This window comes from Antechinus flavipes, chromosome 2 (assembly GCF_016432865.1).
Source record: "Antechinus flavipes isolate AdamAnt ecotype Samford, QLD, Australia chromosome 2, AdamAnt_v2, whole genome shotgun sequence".
In the NCBI taxonomy this organism is placed as follows: Eukaryota; Metazoa; Chordata; class Mammalia; order Dasyuromorphia; family Dasyuridae; genus Antechinus; species Antechinus flavipes.
Genome location: NC_067399.1, coordinates 502,558,853 through 502,574,822, shown reverse-complemented (window position 1 = coordinate 502,574,822; position 15,970 = coordinate 502,558,853). Strand labels below are relative to the sequence as shown.

Here is a 15,970-nt window from a genome sequence, read left to right as displayed (position 1 = left end):
TGGGCTGTTCCTTATCAGATCAATTTAAGCTTTTTCTCTGGCTTTCCAGTGACATGGCTTCCAACAAATTATCTTGTATCCTTTTATTTACTTTTTATGTATTTTATATATTTATATGTACACGTACCGCTCCCTGTTCCCCTTGAATATAACTCTTTGAGGGAGGGCAACGTTTCATTTTTGTCTTGGTATCCATATTGCCCAGAACAATGCCTTGTACATAAAAGATGCTTAATACATTGATTGATTACTTGATTGAAAGGTTAATGTATGCAAATATGTATATTCTTCCATTACCCCACAAAGCGGCAATATCAAAATAAAACTCAACCATACTACTAAGGCCTTTTATTTGTAGAGTAAACAGAAGGGCTTTACACTATTGCTCTGCTTCCAGACCAGATTCTAAAGTGTTAGCTCCTACTTGAAAAACCTTTGGAGATCTGGGAACCCTTTTCTCCATATCCTTGTTTACAGCCAGGAATCTATGCAATGGGCTGGTGAGAGAGGGAAGGAAGTGGCAGCTTCCAGAAAGGTGCCCCAACACCTTATCTCTCTGCTCTCTCCTACTCTGTAAATCCCTTCTTTCTATTCCTCCTTTTTACTCACCCCCTTCCTCCCCTACCTCTCTATGACCCTTCCTGCATCCATGCTGTTATCTATTCTAAACCTAGAGGCCAGAGTTGGAGGAGTAAGCACTTGGGTAGAAGAGGTGAACCAATGAGATGTCCTCTAGATTAAGGAGATGCAGAAGGCAGTTTTTTGTGGACTCCATTTCTTTGATTGCTTCCCTGTGGGGGGCTGCAGAGGGTGGCTAATAAAGTCCAACAGGAAACTGAGCTGCTGAGTCAGAATAACTTTAGCTGACAGAAATATCTGTGCTCCTGTTTACTCTGACCCAGACCTGCAGCCTTGTTCCCTCCAAGGTGCAGGCAATTTAGAAATGATTTCCATGTGGCATCAAATAGTAAGAGGGCCTCAGTGCAATGGAAAGGGCTAATGGGGAGAATTCCTTAGGAGATTGTAATTATTTCCAAGAAGTAGGAATTAAGCACCAGTATAATATGAGAGACAGAGAGAGACAGAGAGAGAGAGAGAAGAGAGAAGAGAGAGAGAGAGAGAGACAGACAGACAGAGACAGAGAGAGTGAGAGAGAGAAACAGAGACAGAGAGAGGCAGAGAGAGAGAAGGAGGAAGGGAAGAAGGGAGGGAAAAGACCCTGCAGACCTGCCTAACTGGTCAAGCAGTGGACTCCCAATTCCTTTGATTTCAAGTTATACCATTGAGAAACCCTGTGTTCCTACTTTGTTTCTCAATCTGTAAAATGGATGTGGGTGGTGGGGAGGGGTATGGGTGTAGAGGAGACACTGATCTTAATCTGGATGGGAGCTAGAGAACCAGGAGGTGAAAAAATGGAAAGGGATAAGGTGGGGGAACACACAGATCCCTCTAAGTACTGCGGCCCCAGTTGTCCAGTTTTTCCAGTGATCATCCAGGGCTCCCAGCCCAAGGGAGTCAAGAACTCTGTCAACTCATCACTGGACTCTTGAGAGTTGGGAACAACTCTCCTTGGGCATCTGAGGCTGGCAAGCAAAAGGAGCACCTACAGCTCACCTGGCAGCAGAAATGGATCCCTGTGTGTGGATGGGCATGTGCATGCAAGCAATAGTACGGGGAGGGGCCTGTCTGTGGGGATGTGCCACGGGGGCGTGTGTGCCCACACTGGCATGAGTGTGAGCCCCCATGAATGAGCATGAGCACACGTGGTTGTGTACACACAGATTGTGAAAGGGAGGAGAAAACAGGAAACATTCATGGAATAGGAATGTGTGCACGGCTGATTATTTATAGAAGCACATGTTGGTGTCTGTCTGTACACCAAAAAGTACATATACATGCACGCAGTAGTATGGCAGTGAATGTACTCAGCAGGATGGGCCCGTGACGTGTTGCTATGGGTGCACCACCCATTTCTCTGAGTTTTGGCCTGCCCACATGGCGGTGGGCTGGAGAGACCCTTGTGGACGGGGATGGTTGTACAGATGTCAGCGTGTGTGCGCAGTGTGGTGAGGGTGGGCATGGTGCCCGCGTGCCGGCATGGCCGTGTACACACATTGGGGTCCCCTGTGCATGCACTGAAGCTGCGTGTGCCCTCAGGGGTTTGGGCGTGGTGTGGCCCCCCCGGGGCTGGCTTCTCACTGCCAGCTGGCACAGCCCTCAGGCAGGCTGTGCAGAATGTCCTCCAGGTTCTGCTTGTCTGCCTGGATTTCCCTGAGGTCGCTCTCCAAGTCTTGGATCTGGAGTTCCTGCTGCTCTGCCTCCTGCTCTAGCAGGCTCAGTTTATCCTGCAGGGGCCCCTGCCCGTCCAGGCGCTGCCTCAGTGGCTCCAGCTTCTGCTCAGTCTCATTCAGGGCTGAAGCTAGAGCTTGGTGGGTATCCAGCTTTCCTGGGATGAGGAGGGAAGAAGAGGGAAGAACAGATACTGTCTCTCAGTTTTCCCAACCCAGAGCCCCAGTTGTCCCTGCTTATCGTTCTGTGGGGTCAGCAGCTCCAGGATGGCCAAACCATCCTCCTTCAGAGCCAGGTATTCTTTGGCCGGGGTCCATCTTCAGCCTAGTGTGCTTCATGAAAGACCTTCTCCAGCTCAGCTGCCATCTCCTTCCAGGAGCCCTTCTCCGGTCCCTATCCCTTCCCCAGCAGAAAGTACTCTCTTCTTCCTCAATTGTTCCTTTGGATCTTTCTTTCCAGAAAATCACATTCAACCTTGCATGTGTATCTCACACACACACACACACACACACACACACACACACACACACACACTCTCCTAGTTCCCAGCACAGGATGCTAAATATGAACGGATGGAATACAATGGAAAGAAATTCAATCCTGAAAAAAGATTGCTAGGCAAGAGACAAGTGGGGTCGGGAATAAGAGCTGGCCTCTAAATTGGGTGGATTTGAACTGTGGGACCCTGGGGCAGTCAATGTACTTGTCATGGCTCTATTCAACTCTCAGATCCACATGGGGAGACAGCTTCTTCACCTGGAGTTCCTGGGTTACTTTCCCCATCGTCCTCTCTCTCTATGATGTCTTTCCCGAACACCCCAGCCCCCTGGGATCTCTTTCTCACTGCTCTGTTGTTGATGCTGTTGTTCAGGCTTTTTTCAGTGACGTCCCACCCTTCATAACCCCATCTGGGGTTTTCTTGGCAAAGGTACTGGAATAGTTTGCCATTTCCTTCTCTAGTTCCCTTTATAGAAGAGGAACTTGAGGCAAATAGAGTCAAATGACTTGCCTGAGGACTTACAGTTAATAAGTCTGAGGCCAGATTTGAATTCAGGGAAATGAGTCTTCCTGGCTCCAGGCTGGGCATCCATCCTTTGTGCCACCCAGCAGACATCTCCCTCCCTGTCTCCTTCACAATTTATACCAGCCACTGGGCACTTACATGGCACATACCACACTTTGTGAATGATTTTGTCATGAGTCTTATCCCACATTTCCTCTAAACTGTAATCTCAGGGTGGGCAGGGATTGAATCTCATCTATTTGCATCCCCAACAGCATTAAGCAAAGTTCCTGGATAGATTTGTTGGTGGTGACAAAGCCTTCCATGGGAGACAGAGGAGAAAGTACCCTGGAAGACACAATTCTTACCCAATCTAGTAAGCAGGACAGACAAGGTCTTGATGTCCATCTCCAAGGAGATCCGAGCTTCCCTTATGTTTCTTTCCACCTTGTTCAACCCAGTCCCTACCTTCCAAAAGAGACAGATGAGGTACATCAGTCAGCTAGTCAATAAACATTTATTAAGCTCCTACTCTGTGTCAGGCCCTGTGCTAGGTGATACAGCTACAAAAAGAAGCAAAAGACAATCCTTACCATTAAGAAGCTTATAATTTACTTGGGAAGATAATAGGCACACAAATTTATACAAACAAGCTATAAATGGGATAAATAGGAAGTAATTAACAGAGGGAAGGCATTCAAATTGGAAGAGGTTGTGAAAAGCTTCCTGTAAAAGATGAGATCTTAGAAAATATAATGATAATGACAAATGTTAGAGGGGATGTGGAAAAACTGGGACATTAATGCACTGTTGGATGAGTTGTGGAATGATCCAATAATTCTAAAGAGAAATTTGGAACTATACCCAAAGAGCTATAAATTGTGCATACCTTTTAATCTACCAATATCACTACTGGGTCTGTATCCCAAAGAAATCATAAAAGAGAGAAAAGGACTCATGTGCAAAAAATATTTGTAGCAGGTCTTTTTGTAATAACAAGGAATTGGAAATTGAGAGCATACCCATCAGTTGGGGAATGAGTGAATAAGTTATGGCATATGAATGTAATAGAATATTATTGTTCTATAAGAAATGATGAGCAGGCTGATTTCAGAAAAGCCTAGGAAGACATATAAACTGATTCTGAGGGAAGAGAGAAGAACTAGGAGAACATTGTACACAGTAAGATTATGTGATGGTCAATGATATGATAGACTTAGCTCTTAGCAATGCAATAATCCAGGACAATTTCCACTGATTTCTGATGGAAAATGCTATGAGAGACCTATGGAGCTAAATGTGTATCAAAGAATACTATTTTCACCTTTTAAAAAAAATACTACTTTTAAAAAATACTCTCTTTTCTATCAGAGAAATACAAATTAAGACAACTCTGAGATACCACTACACACTTGTCAGATTGGCTAAGATGATAGGAAACGATAATGACGAATGTTGAAGGGGATGTGGGAAAACTGGGACACTGATACATTGTTGGTGGAGTTGTGAATGGATCCAGCCATTGTGGAGAGCAATTTGGAACTATGCTCAAAAAGTTATCCAACTGTGCATACCCTTTGATCCAGCAGTGTTTCTACTGGGCTTATACCCCAAAGAGAAGGGACCTGTATGTGCAAGAATGATCATGGCAGCCTATTTTGTAGTGGCAAGAAACTGAAAACTGAGGGGATGCCCATCAATTGGAGAATGGCTAACTAAATTGTGGTATATGAATGTTATGGAATATTATTGTTCTGTAAGAAACAATCAGCAGGATGAATTTAGATTTTTCTAATTAGTCTCCATAGGTCTCTCATAGCATTTTCCATCAGAAGTCAGTGGAAATTGTCCTGGATTATTGCATTGCTAAGAGCTAAGTCTATCATATCATTGACCATCACATAATCTTACTGTGTACAATGTTCTCCTAGTTCTTCTCTCTTCCCTCAGAATCAGTTTATATGTCTTCCTAGGCTTTTCTGAAACCAGCCTGCTCATCATTTCTTATAGAACAATAATATTCTATTACATTCATATGCCATAACTTATTCACTCATTCCCCAACTGATGGGCATGCTCTCAATTTCTAATTCCTTGTTATTACAAAAAGACCAGCTCTCTTCAACAATGAGATGATTCAAACCAGTTCTAATTGTTCTAATTCTAATTCTAATACCCAGAGAGAGGACCGTGGAAACTGAGTGTGGTTCACAACAGAGCATTTTCACTTTTTGTTTATTGTTTGCTTTTTATTTTGCTTCTCTCTTTTTTTTTCTTTTTTCTTTTTACTGGTTTGATTTGATTTTTCTTGTGTAGCAGGATAATTGTATAAATATGTATGCATGTATTGGATTTAACATATATTTCTACCATGTTGAGTATATATCGGACTATTTGCCATCTAGGGAAGAGTATAGGAGAAAGGGGGAAAATTGAAACACAAGGTTTTGCAAGGGCTAATGTTGAAGAATTGTCCATGCATATGTTTTGAAAAATAAAAAGCTTTAATAAAAATTAAAAAATAAATAAATATACTCTTTTTCTTTCTTGTATTTTCTTCCCTTTTGGTCTGATTTTTCTTGTACAAAATGATAAATGTGGAAATATGTTTAGAAGGATTGTACATGTTTAGCCTCTATCAGATTATCTGCAGTCTTGGGAAAGGGAGAGGTAAGGGACAGAGAGAAAAAAAAAAATCAGAACACAATTTTTTTTTTTTTTTGACTTGGCGTTTGGAGTTAAGTAAATTGCCCAGGATCACACAGCTAGTAAATGTGAAGTATCTGAGGCCGAATTTGAACTCAGGTCCTCCTGACTTCAGGGCTGGTACTCTACATACTGCCAGAAACACAAAATCTTATAAAAATGAATGTTGAAAACTATCTTTACCTGAATTTGGAAAAATAAAATACTATTGGAAAGAAAGAAGGTGGAATTTTAATTGGATCTTAAAGAGGTCAGTGGAAATATAGTATTTTGTTCAAAGAACAGCAAGGAAGACAATATTAGTGGGGGAGAGGGGGAGGAAGAGGAAATATGTGTAAGAAAACTGTAAAGGTGTGTGAGGGCTGGGAGGGAAGGGATGGCTGGTTTATGAAGGGTTTTGAATGTCAAATGGAGAATTTTGTATTTGATCTTAGAAGTAATAGGGAGTCTCTGTAGTTGATTGAGTAGAAGAATGACATGGTTGAACTTGTACTTAAGGAAAATAATTTTGACAGCAGAATGGAGGAGGGATTAGAGTTGGGAAAGATGAGATAAGCAGACCCACCAGCAGAGTATTGCAATAGTCCAAGCAAGAGAGGAAGATGGCATGCACTGGGATGATGGCAGTGTGAGAAGAGAGAAGAAAGCTTATTGAAAAGATATTGCATTGGTGAAATCAATAGTTCTTGGCAACAGATTGGATACGAGGTGGGAGGGATAGTGAGAAGTCGAAAGTGACACCTAGAATGAGAACCTCAGGGACTGGGAGGATTGAATGCCCTCAACAGTAATCGGGAAGGTAGAAGGAAAGGTTTAGGGGAAAGATGAATTCTGTTTTGGATATGTTGAGTTTAAGATATACATGTACAACTAATTACAGAGAAACCACCAACCAGGAAGAAATTAAATGGACTTTGAGAGGACCAACTTACCCATTCAAGTTTCTCCATCTCCTTCCTTCGTTCCTTGGACACCATCACCTGCCTGGAGATGTCTCGCAGGGTTCCTTGTGCTTGGTTGGCAAGTTTGACTGCTTGTCGGTATTGCTGTTTACTTTCCCTCAGCAAGGCTTTGGAATGCTGGAGGAGGAGAATAGGAAAAGCTAAAGAATAACCTGAATTAATCACCCCCATTTGATGGAAGATGATTTATGTGAACAAGGCCTAGGAACCCAAAGCACCACATGAACAAGATCTCACTCAATTGTCCCACTCTATGAATGATAACTGAAGGGCAGTGTTGTGTCCTAGGGAGAGAGCTAACCTGGATTCAGTCCCATCTCCAACACATTTTGGTTCTGTGACTCTGGACTAGTTATTTAACCTTCCAGCTCTGGATCTATGAATAGCATTCCTAGTCCATAGCTTTTTCCATTAGCCAAAAGTTCTTTACCCAACCAGAATTCTCCTGAGTGGAAAATAACGTTAGTTACAGAACAACTCAAAGGAAGAAACTCCTCTTGGAACTGGGTTCCAGTTTAAGCAGAAAGATCTGATTTGACCTAATACCCTTCTACTGGGTGAGAAGGAGAAGCAGCTCAAGGGAACCATTAGCTGTTCTGACCTTTGTACTCTCTTTAGCCAGTAGTTCAGCTTCCGTGGCCTTCTTCTTAGCTGTGGCAGAGACAGAAGCAGCATTTCCTAGCATCCTTTCTGCCTGCTTAGTCTTCTTCTGGCTGTCACCAATGAGTCTGTCTTGAATGATCCTTGCCTTTCTTCTTAGAGAAGCCTGGTCCTTTGGCTGTGGAAATGTTTTTCTCATTTCTACAAAACAACAGTGGGACAGATAATACCCTTAGAACTTTTGGCTTTAGATGTTATTTGTTCATTCATTCATTCATTCATTCATTCAACAAAAGCATCATTGGAGAGTAGAAGAAGCCTTGACCCCGGACTAGGGAGATCTGGTTATTAGTTGTGTGACTCGGGGCAAGTGCCTTAAAAGCTATTTGCCTCAGTTTCCTTATTTGTAAAATGAAGATAAAAGTACTTGTACTTCCTACCTTTCAAGATTTTTGTGAGGAAGATATTTTGCAAACCTTAGAGAACTATATTTTTCTTATGAAATCATTATTATTTTCCATAAAAACCTTTTTATTCATTTCATGTTCTTTTGAAAACACAGAAACTTGAGGTGGGAGGAAACCCAAGAGAACAAATACAACCACAGAGTAGAGAGTCTCCCAAAAATTCTCAGATTTCTCAGGAATGTAAGGGTGGGGGAACAAGACTGCTCCGTCATTTACTGTGTAATTTAGTGAAAGTGATAAAATTCAACTCTTCTTGAAAGTGTTCAGCATAAAGGGATGGGGAATGTGAGTTACTATTAACATGCCCACTGCATGCATTGTATTTCAGGTACTGAAACAGATGTAAAGTTTAAATTGACATAGGTTCTGCTTCCAAGAAGTTTTTAGTCTGATAATACCTAATAATAGATGAAATAGATATATCAGAAAGTTGTTTAAAAAAATCTATTTAAGATTCATGAAAGAAAGCTCAGAGAAAGCTTCATGGAGAATGTGGCATATGGGCACTGATTAATCAACAAGCAAAGAGAGCAGTGGAAGGTATTAAAGGAACATGAGCAAAGGCAAGGAGGCATGAGATTATAGCTTGAGTTTGGTGAGACAGAGTCCATTTTGGCTGAGCTACAATGATAAAGAAGGGGACTGGTATTTAAAAAAGCCGGAAAAATAGAGTAGTCCCAGATTGTGGACGACTTTGGTATATAGAGAAATTTGAAGTTTAGTTAGTAAATAGCCTTTGAAGATTTTTTTTTCCCCCTGAGGCAATTGGGGTTAAGTGACTTGCCCAGGGTCACACAGCCAGGAAGTGTTAAGTGTCTGAGGTCAGATTTGAACTCAGGTCCTCCTGACTTCAGGGCTGGTGCTCTATACACTGCGCCACCTCACTGCCCCATCTTAGAAGACATTTGAGCAGAGGAATGGCATGATTAAATAATAATTATGTCCAGCATTTATATAGCATTTTTAAGTTGGTAATGTTGTTCTAAATTTAACCTTCATTTTGCCTTTCTTTGTATCCCCATACTTTATACAGTGCTTGGCACATCATAGATGCTCAATAAATTCTGTTGATTTGACTCGATCCATACAAGCTCTGAGGTAGTTGCAACTATTATTCCTATTTTACAGATGAAGAAACTAAAGCTGAATCAGGCTAAATGATCTATCAACGGGTCATACAGTTACTATTGTGTGACACAAAGTTCAAATTCAAGCTTTCTGCCCAATTACCCCAAATCTATGGAAAAGAGAGATTATTCCTTTAAAATAAAATCAAACACCATATAGTATCTGCTTGTACAAATCATGCCCAGGATCTGTGTTTGAAGTCTCTCAATAAGAGTTATTAATAAAATGTTAAAAAATCATTTCCCTTGGAACAAAGTGAGGCTTTTTTTTTTTAGCTCATCTTAGAACAAGAAAAAATAAATGAGCATTTATATAGCACTTAAAGGTTTGCAAAGCACTGTATAAATATTTTATCCTCAAAACAGGTAAGTGAATTTATTGACTCCATTTTGTTATGCCACAGTTTTCTTTAAGTGTCCTGACTCAGTTTCCCTGTCTCAGTTTCCTTAACTGTTCTGTCTCTGACCCAGTAAAACTAAGGATTATTCGCTCTCGGGTTATGAATTAGCAAGATAAAAGAGTAGATCTCCTGACTCTTTTAGGGATTTACAATATTCCTTTAGAATAGTCCAAGATTAACCCATGATATCTTTACTTCTTTGTCTCTGGAATTTTTAGGTTTTATGGCTTCCCCTCCCTGATAAAAAACTTTCCCTCCCTTTCTCTTTGTCTCCAAAAAGGTATTTAAGAAGTTGGGGTTCCTCCATTCATTGCTGGAGAATGGCGTCTGGCAGGTGGATGCTGGACACTGGATTCTTTGGGTCCTCCAGCCCTGGGACCAATATGGATTCCTTGGTCCCAGTATACTTATCTCTGTCTGACTGGATAATCTGAGACGAGAGTCCTGTCCAGTCAATCTTACTCTCCCATTAATAAAATATTAAAAACTCTCTAATCTCTCTCCTGCCTCAGTTTCTCCGGCATTACAATTTGGAGGTCCCACCGAGATAATAGAAACTGAGAACTGGATTAGAGATTAGAGACCTCCTGGTCTCCACCTAGGCCTGAGGGGGGCTCAGGACCTGGGTCTGTTCCTTGAGAAAAGACCAGCACTCCTAGGAAAAGGAAGCGTTTCTTCAGCCTCAGTCCGGCCTACAGTGGACAACGAAATCTCTTTGGCATTTGATTCGGCATTCGGGAGAGTAAGTCTGTCTGGGTACCTTTTGGGGTACCATCTGGTTTTGGTTCTGGTTCTGGTCTGTTCTGTTGCTAGCAACCTGTGGTCTCAGAATAAATACCGACGGGTTTAAAAATTCTGAGACGGGTATTTTCTGGGAAGCTGGAAAATATCCTCTGGGTATGTTATATGTTTGCTTAATGTTGTAACTGTGTAGTCTGTGTGATATATGTTCTATGTTCTGTGTGGTTTGTCTGTTATGTTGTTGGTTGGAAAACAAAGTTGCAACTGTGCATAGTAAATTGGAGCTCCATGTTTGTTTGTGTGTGTCTGTGTTAAAAGTTAAAATAAGCTTGTAAGAGATAAGGATTCAGCCTCTGTGTTGCAGGCTTAGAAAATATCAAGAAGTTTGAAAAATCTTTCTCTCTCTCTTTCTGTCTCTGGCTGACTGCAGCAACCTGTGAGAAAAAGGGAGAAAAGGGAAAGGAAGAAAAAAAGGGAAAAAAAAATAGATTGGTCAGGGAGAAAGAGAAAGTTGGAAATGGGTGGATTTGGGAAGAAACCTGATGTTGGGAAACTGATGGGCTAAATCTTGAAAAGGATCCCCATGTAGGAAATTGAGTGGGGAACCTGAGGGAAGTTTTTTCCTAGGGGTCAGGAGTGGGGGAAGGGTGGCCACGTGGAATCCTCTCCTCCCCTCTCCTCTCTAAGTATGTTCCTGCCGCTTTTTTTCTTATCTGATTGCGGCAGTGCAGCATAGTGTGATTTTTAAGGACATGCTTACTTTTAGGTTAATTGATTGAATATTTGGGGTTTTTTTTTTAATACATAAAGGTTTTCTTGGTTAAGAGATATGGTCATAAATGTGATCCATACTTTGGTCTGAGTATTTCTAAAAGTTTAATTGCTATGTTAAAAAAAAAAAAACTTCTTGAATTCTTTTATGTGGAATTGGGTCTTTTGTATTAGTTTAAATTGATTGTCTTGGGTCATTCTGAGGTTATTTAAAGGACCTCTGAACATAATAGTTTTTTTTCTTTGTCCTTTTGAAAATGTTTGTTATGGACAATATGCAATTTGGGATGTTTTTCTATGTATTGGGTATTTTAAAAGCAAACTGATTTGTATGTATAATGTTCACTCATGTAACATCTACCTAGATATGATAATTGTTCTAAGTTGTGAACTTACTGAGGCGAAATTTCTTTCTGTTATTACTGTAAGGTTATGGTAACTCTTTAAGATTTATCAGAAATTTTTGGGCTTAGGGTTAATTAGCTAATGCTATTTGGGAGTTTTAAAGCTCCACCCTGTGACAGTTACTGGGACAATTGATTGATAAGCTGTTAAAACTCAATTGCTTATGTTATGTTATAGTTATGTTCTTGCATTTTTCCTTTTGTAACTGATCTCTCTCTGATCAGAGCAATGGTCAATAGAACTGTTAATGCAATTCAATTATGTCATGCCTTGCTATTTTCAGTCTGGTCATATGTAATCATTGTATCCTAAATGCTTGGGCAACTAAGTATTTCGCCTGGTCATCTGTCTGTTACTGGATATTTGTGTTTCGTTTCTTTAAGGTTTCTACATGATAAGTGCAGCCGTTTGCTTGGCCTGTAAAGCAAACTCGTCTCATCACATAGGAAACTGCTGGCCAATTTATTTTGGCCTCCTCATGTTTTGCAACAGTCTGAACTGAGTCTTTCTATCTGAGACTGATCCAATCTTTATGTGCTAGATTTGTGTTTTTGTTCTAGATTTTGGTCAAATTACAGATATTGGCTTGCTCCTGGAACCTGGATCAGCTTGGATCAGCTTTGATTGTCACCACGGCGCACACCCACTATGCAAGGAATGAGAGCCTCCTGTCATTTCATAGCCTGAAGCAGCAGTTTTAAAATGAGACCATGGACTGGACCCTGCATCGACTGTACTTTGGACTGATATGAGGGACCTTGGGAATGGTTGATGACTGACTGTTAAACTTTACCTGGATTATCTATTTCTGTGTGTTTAAGATTTGATATGGATTTGTTAAAACTATGTAATTATTGCTGATATGTTTTGAGGGCTTTTTAGGAAATGCTACTGTATTAGTCTGTTATGTGTAGGGATTTTGATTTGCTCTTGGGATTTATATGGGGAATGGTCATTTGATAATTCCTTTCCGTGAGAAAAAAAAAAGGGGGGAGGTAGAGATAGAACATTGGGGAAATTGGTATATTTTTTTCAAAATACCTGAAAGAATGGGAACCCCTAGCTCCTATTCACTTTGCCTTAGGCATTTCTGCCCCACTCCCTATCTCACTAGTTCAGATTGAATTTGGATGCTTTAGTTTTAGAATCCCTTATTTTGTTAAAATTTCCCTGGCAGACTCAGTTTTTGAGATTATTTTTTTTAGAAAAGTTTTAGAAATCAGACACCTGTCGTGACACTGGCAGTCTCTCTGATCTGTTTTTCCATTCCTGTAACCCCAGTTCATTAAGTATTTCAGCATTTCAAAGGACCTTGAAGTTTGGCATGAGGCACCTAAAAAGTTTGGAGTTTGCCTGCCTTGATGGTCTAACTGCATAATCTGCTCAGAAATCTGTATTCTAATAGCAGTCCTGTTTCTCTGGGTGGAGACGGGTGGAGTACTACAAGCCTCATCCTTCCCCCATGGAGAGGGCTGCCTCTCTGAATGGGCCTTGGACCCTGCTGCTTTGTAAGCAGAGACTGAGTTAAGTGCACAAATGACCACAGACCTAACTGTCCATCTCAAACTGGATTCTCTGGCTGAGGTGGTGCTCCAGAACTGGAGAGGGCCTGACATGCTTGCAACAAGGGAGCCTTTGTACAGCTGTTAACTCTGGGGTTATCAGGGAGAGACTTGCTCTTGCCATATGAGTCCTTACATTTTTCTAGTTTTATTTTTGGCTCATTTGCTTTACATAAGGTGGGTCAAAGACCTCCTGGGTATCTAGAGGAAGGTGCTAAGATTCAAAGGTTTGAATATTTAGGAGAAAGAGTGTGGAATGTTATCCACAGTTTTCTTTAACTGTTCTGACTCAGTTTCCCTGTCTCAGTTTCCTTAACTGTTCTGTCTCTGACCCAGTAAAACTAAGGATTATTCGCTCTCGGGTTATGAATTAGCAAGATAAAAGAGTAGATCTCCTGACTCTTTTAGGGATTTACAATATTCCTTTAGAATAGTCCAAGATTAACCCATGATATCTTTACTTCTTTGTCTCTGGAATTTTTAGGTTTTATGGCTTCCCCTCCCTGATAAAAAACTTTCCCTCCCTTTCTCTTTGTCTCCAAAAAGGTATTTAAGAAGTTGGGGTTCCTCCATTCATTGCTGGAGAATGGCGTCTGGCAGCTGGATGCTGGACACTGGATTCTTTGGGTCCTCCAGCCCTGGGACCAATATGGATTCCTTGGTCCCAGTATACTTATCTCTGTCTGACTGGATAATCTGAGACGAGAGTCCTGTCCAGTCAATCTTACTCTCCAATTAATAAAATATTAAAACTCTCTAATCTCTCTCCTGCCTCAGTTTCTCCGGCATTACAATTTTACAAGTGAGGACACTGAGGCACTTAGAGATTTGCCTTAGGTTACAAAGTAGAAAGTTTTTGAGGTTGGATTTGAACTCTATAACCAAACATCAACTAGTAGTAAAGGAAGGTCACAGAAGCAAGCTAAGAATTCAGAAATGTAAGCTTGGAATGATGTTTATTAAGAACAAAGGTCCCTTTTCCTAGAAAATGTACTTGGAAGCAATAAAAACTGACATTTATATAACACCTCAAGGTTTACAAAGAACTTGAGATAATTTATTTCATTTGATCCCCATGACTGTCTGAGAAAAATACTAAAAGTGTTAGTACTTTCCTAGTCTTTCTTAATCTTGGTTCCTTCCTACCAAAACTACCCTGGATTTATACTATATATATCTTTGTGTATACAGAGTGTTTACATGTCTCTAACTGGTTGGTGACTGGTTGGAGAGCTGAGATTTTTTTTCTTTTGGCCTTTCTTTGTATCCCTAGGGTTTAGTACCATTTTTGGCATAAAGTGAATGTGTAATAAATGCTAATTTAAAAAATGCTTAATTAATTAATTTCCAATAAAGTTAATATGCCATAAATATAAAATTAATATGTAGAATAAAATTAATTTAATTAAGAAGAAAATGTTTAATAAATGCTAATTGACTTACTAGACTTATCCTTACAGAGGAGGCACTGAAGCCCCCAAAAAACCTTTTTTGCATTACTTTTCTTTGACTTGCTCATCCATAGTCACAAAACTAGTTTTGAGTTTTGAATTCCTTTTGGATTCCAATTTAGAACTAACCCACAACACTATTCTCTTTTGTGTGTTTTAATAGTTCCTTGTAGCAAAAAATTTTGTGATATGAAGAAACCTAACTGTCCGCCAGGCCTGGTATACTTGCTCTCCCTCCTCACTTCTTGGTTTCTCTGAATTCCTTAAAAAATTAATACAAATCTAGGGACAACAATCTAGGAACTGAGCTCAAATATGACACAGACACGTAACACTAGTTAAATATGTGTGTGTGTGTGTGTGTGTGTGTGTGTGTGTGTGACCCTGGGCAAGTCACTTAACCCTAATTGCCTTGTAAACACAAACAAATTAGCTAGAATGTGCTTTCTTCAGGCGGCCTTTCCTGATCTCTTCTGCAGCTAAGGTCTTCTCCTAGGATATCACTTTCCTTCAATATGTATATCTCTTGCACAAATCTAGTTATTCTCCCATAGGTCTAATTTAGAACTAACTTAGCTCTTTTGAGGACAAGGACAGCATTTTTGCATTTCTTTGTATTCCTAGGCCTTAGCCAAGTGTTGGTTTAATAAATGCTCCTTTTGGTTTAAGAAAACTGAGAAAGAAAGGTCTTGTTTTTTTATCTTCTGATTTTAAAGTTCTTCCACAGTGATTTTATCACAGATGGAACAAGTCTGGACCTCCTTCAACCCCCTTCACTCACTCAGAACTGGCTCAAAGCATCAAAAGAGCTGTATATACATATGAAAAGCCTGGAATGTGGTTAGGTGGAGGGGGAAAGGGAAGGGGAGAAAAATAACTATGCCCCCTGGACTTAATTTTGTCCTCCACTTTCTCTTTTCTTTACACTCTCCCCCTCCCCACCCCCCCCCTGCCCCGCCCTTCTCTCCCCCACCCCCAATTTACATGGAAGAGCAAAACAGATTTAGAAAAGAGAAAGTGGTTTGCCCAGGACCAGGAAAATGCTGGGTAATTTGTTGTAATTATAATCTAGAATAGATCTTAATCTTTTTTTTTTTTTTTGTCCCAAGTCTCTTTCCAGATTAAAATATATATATATATACATAAAATTACAAAGGAAACCTATTATGTTGAAATACAATTATTAAGATATTTTAATTTAAAAACTCAGGGATTCCATTGTAAATATATGCTAAATAGATGCAAATGAGAGATTAGTAAGAGGAAATTAACCTTGAAATTACATGGAATTTTGTGTCTTCTCTTCTATAATAATATTTATTTAATTGCTTTGTATCTGCTTTATATTTATGCTGTATATAGATGGTTTTGTTTCCTTCACTAGAATATAAATCCTTGGAGAATAGGATTTGTTTCATTTTTGGTACTTGTATCCTTAGAGCCTAACACAAAGTAGAGGCTTATTAAACACTTTTTGGTTGATTG

At 40.2% G+C, this 15,970-nt stretch overlaps 1 protein-coding gene across 1 annotated transcript in view; it reads right to left on the bottom strand.

Annotated features, from left to right (window-relative positions):
- Positions 1-1,826: 1,826 nt before the first annotated feature.
- Positions 1,827-15,970, bottom strand: part of LAMC3 (laminin subunit gamma 3) — a 78,659-nt gene continuing 64,515 nt past the window's right edge. The window contains exons 25-28 of the mRNA XM_051980216.1: positions 7,562-7,761; positions 6,931-7,077; positions 3,661-3,760; positions 1,827-2,446 (exon numbers count right to left, since the gene is read on the bottom strand). Of these exons, the coding sequence (XP_051836176.1) occupies positions 2,196-2,446; positions 3,661-3,760; positions 6,931-7,077; positions 7,562-7,761 (698 nt within the window). The 3' untranslated portion in view covers positions 1,827-2,195. The remainder of the gene's footprint in view (positions 2,447-3,660; positions 3,761-6,930; positions 7,078-7,561; positions 7,762-15,970) is intronic.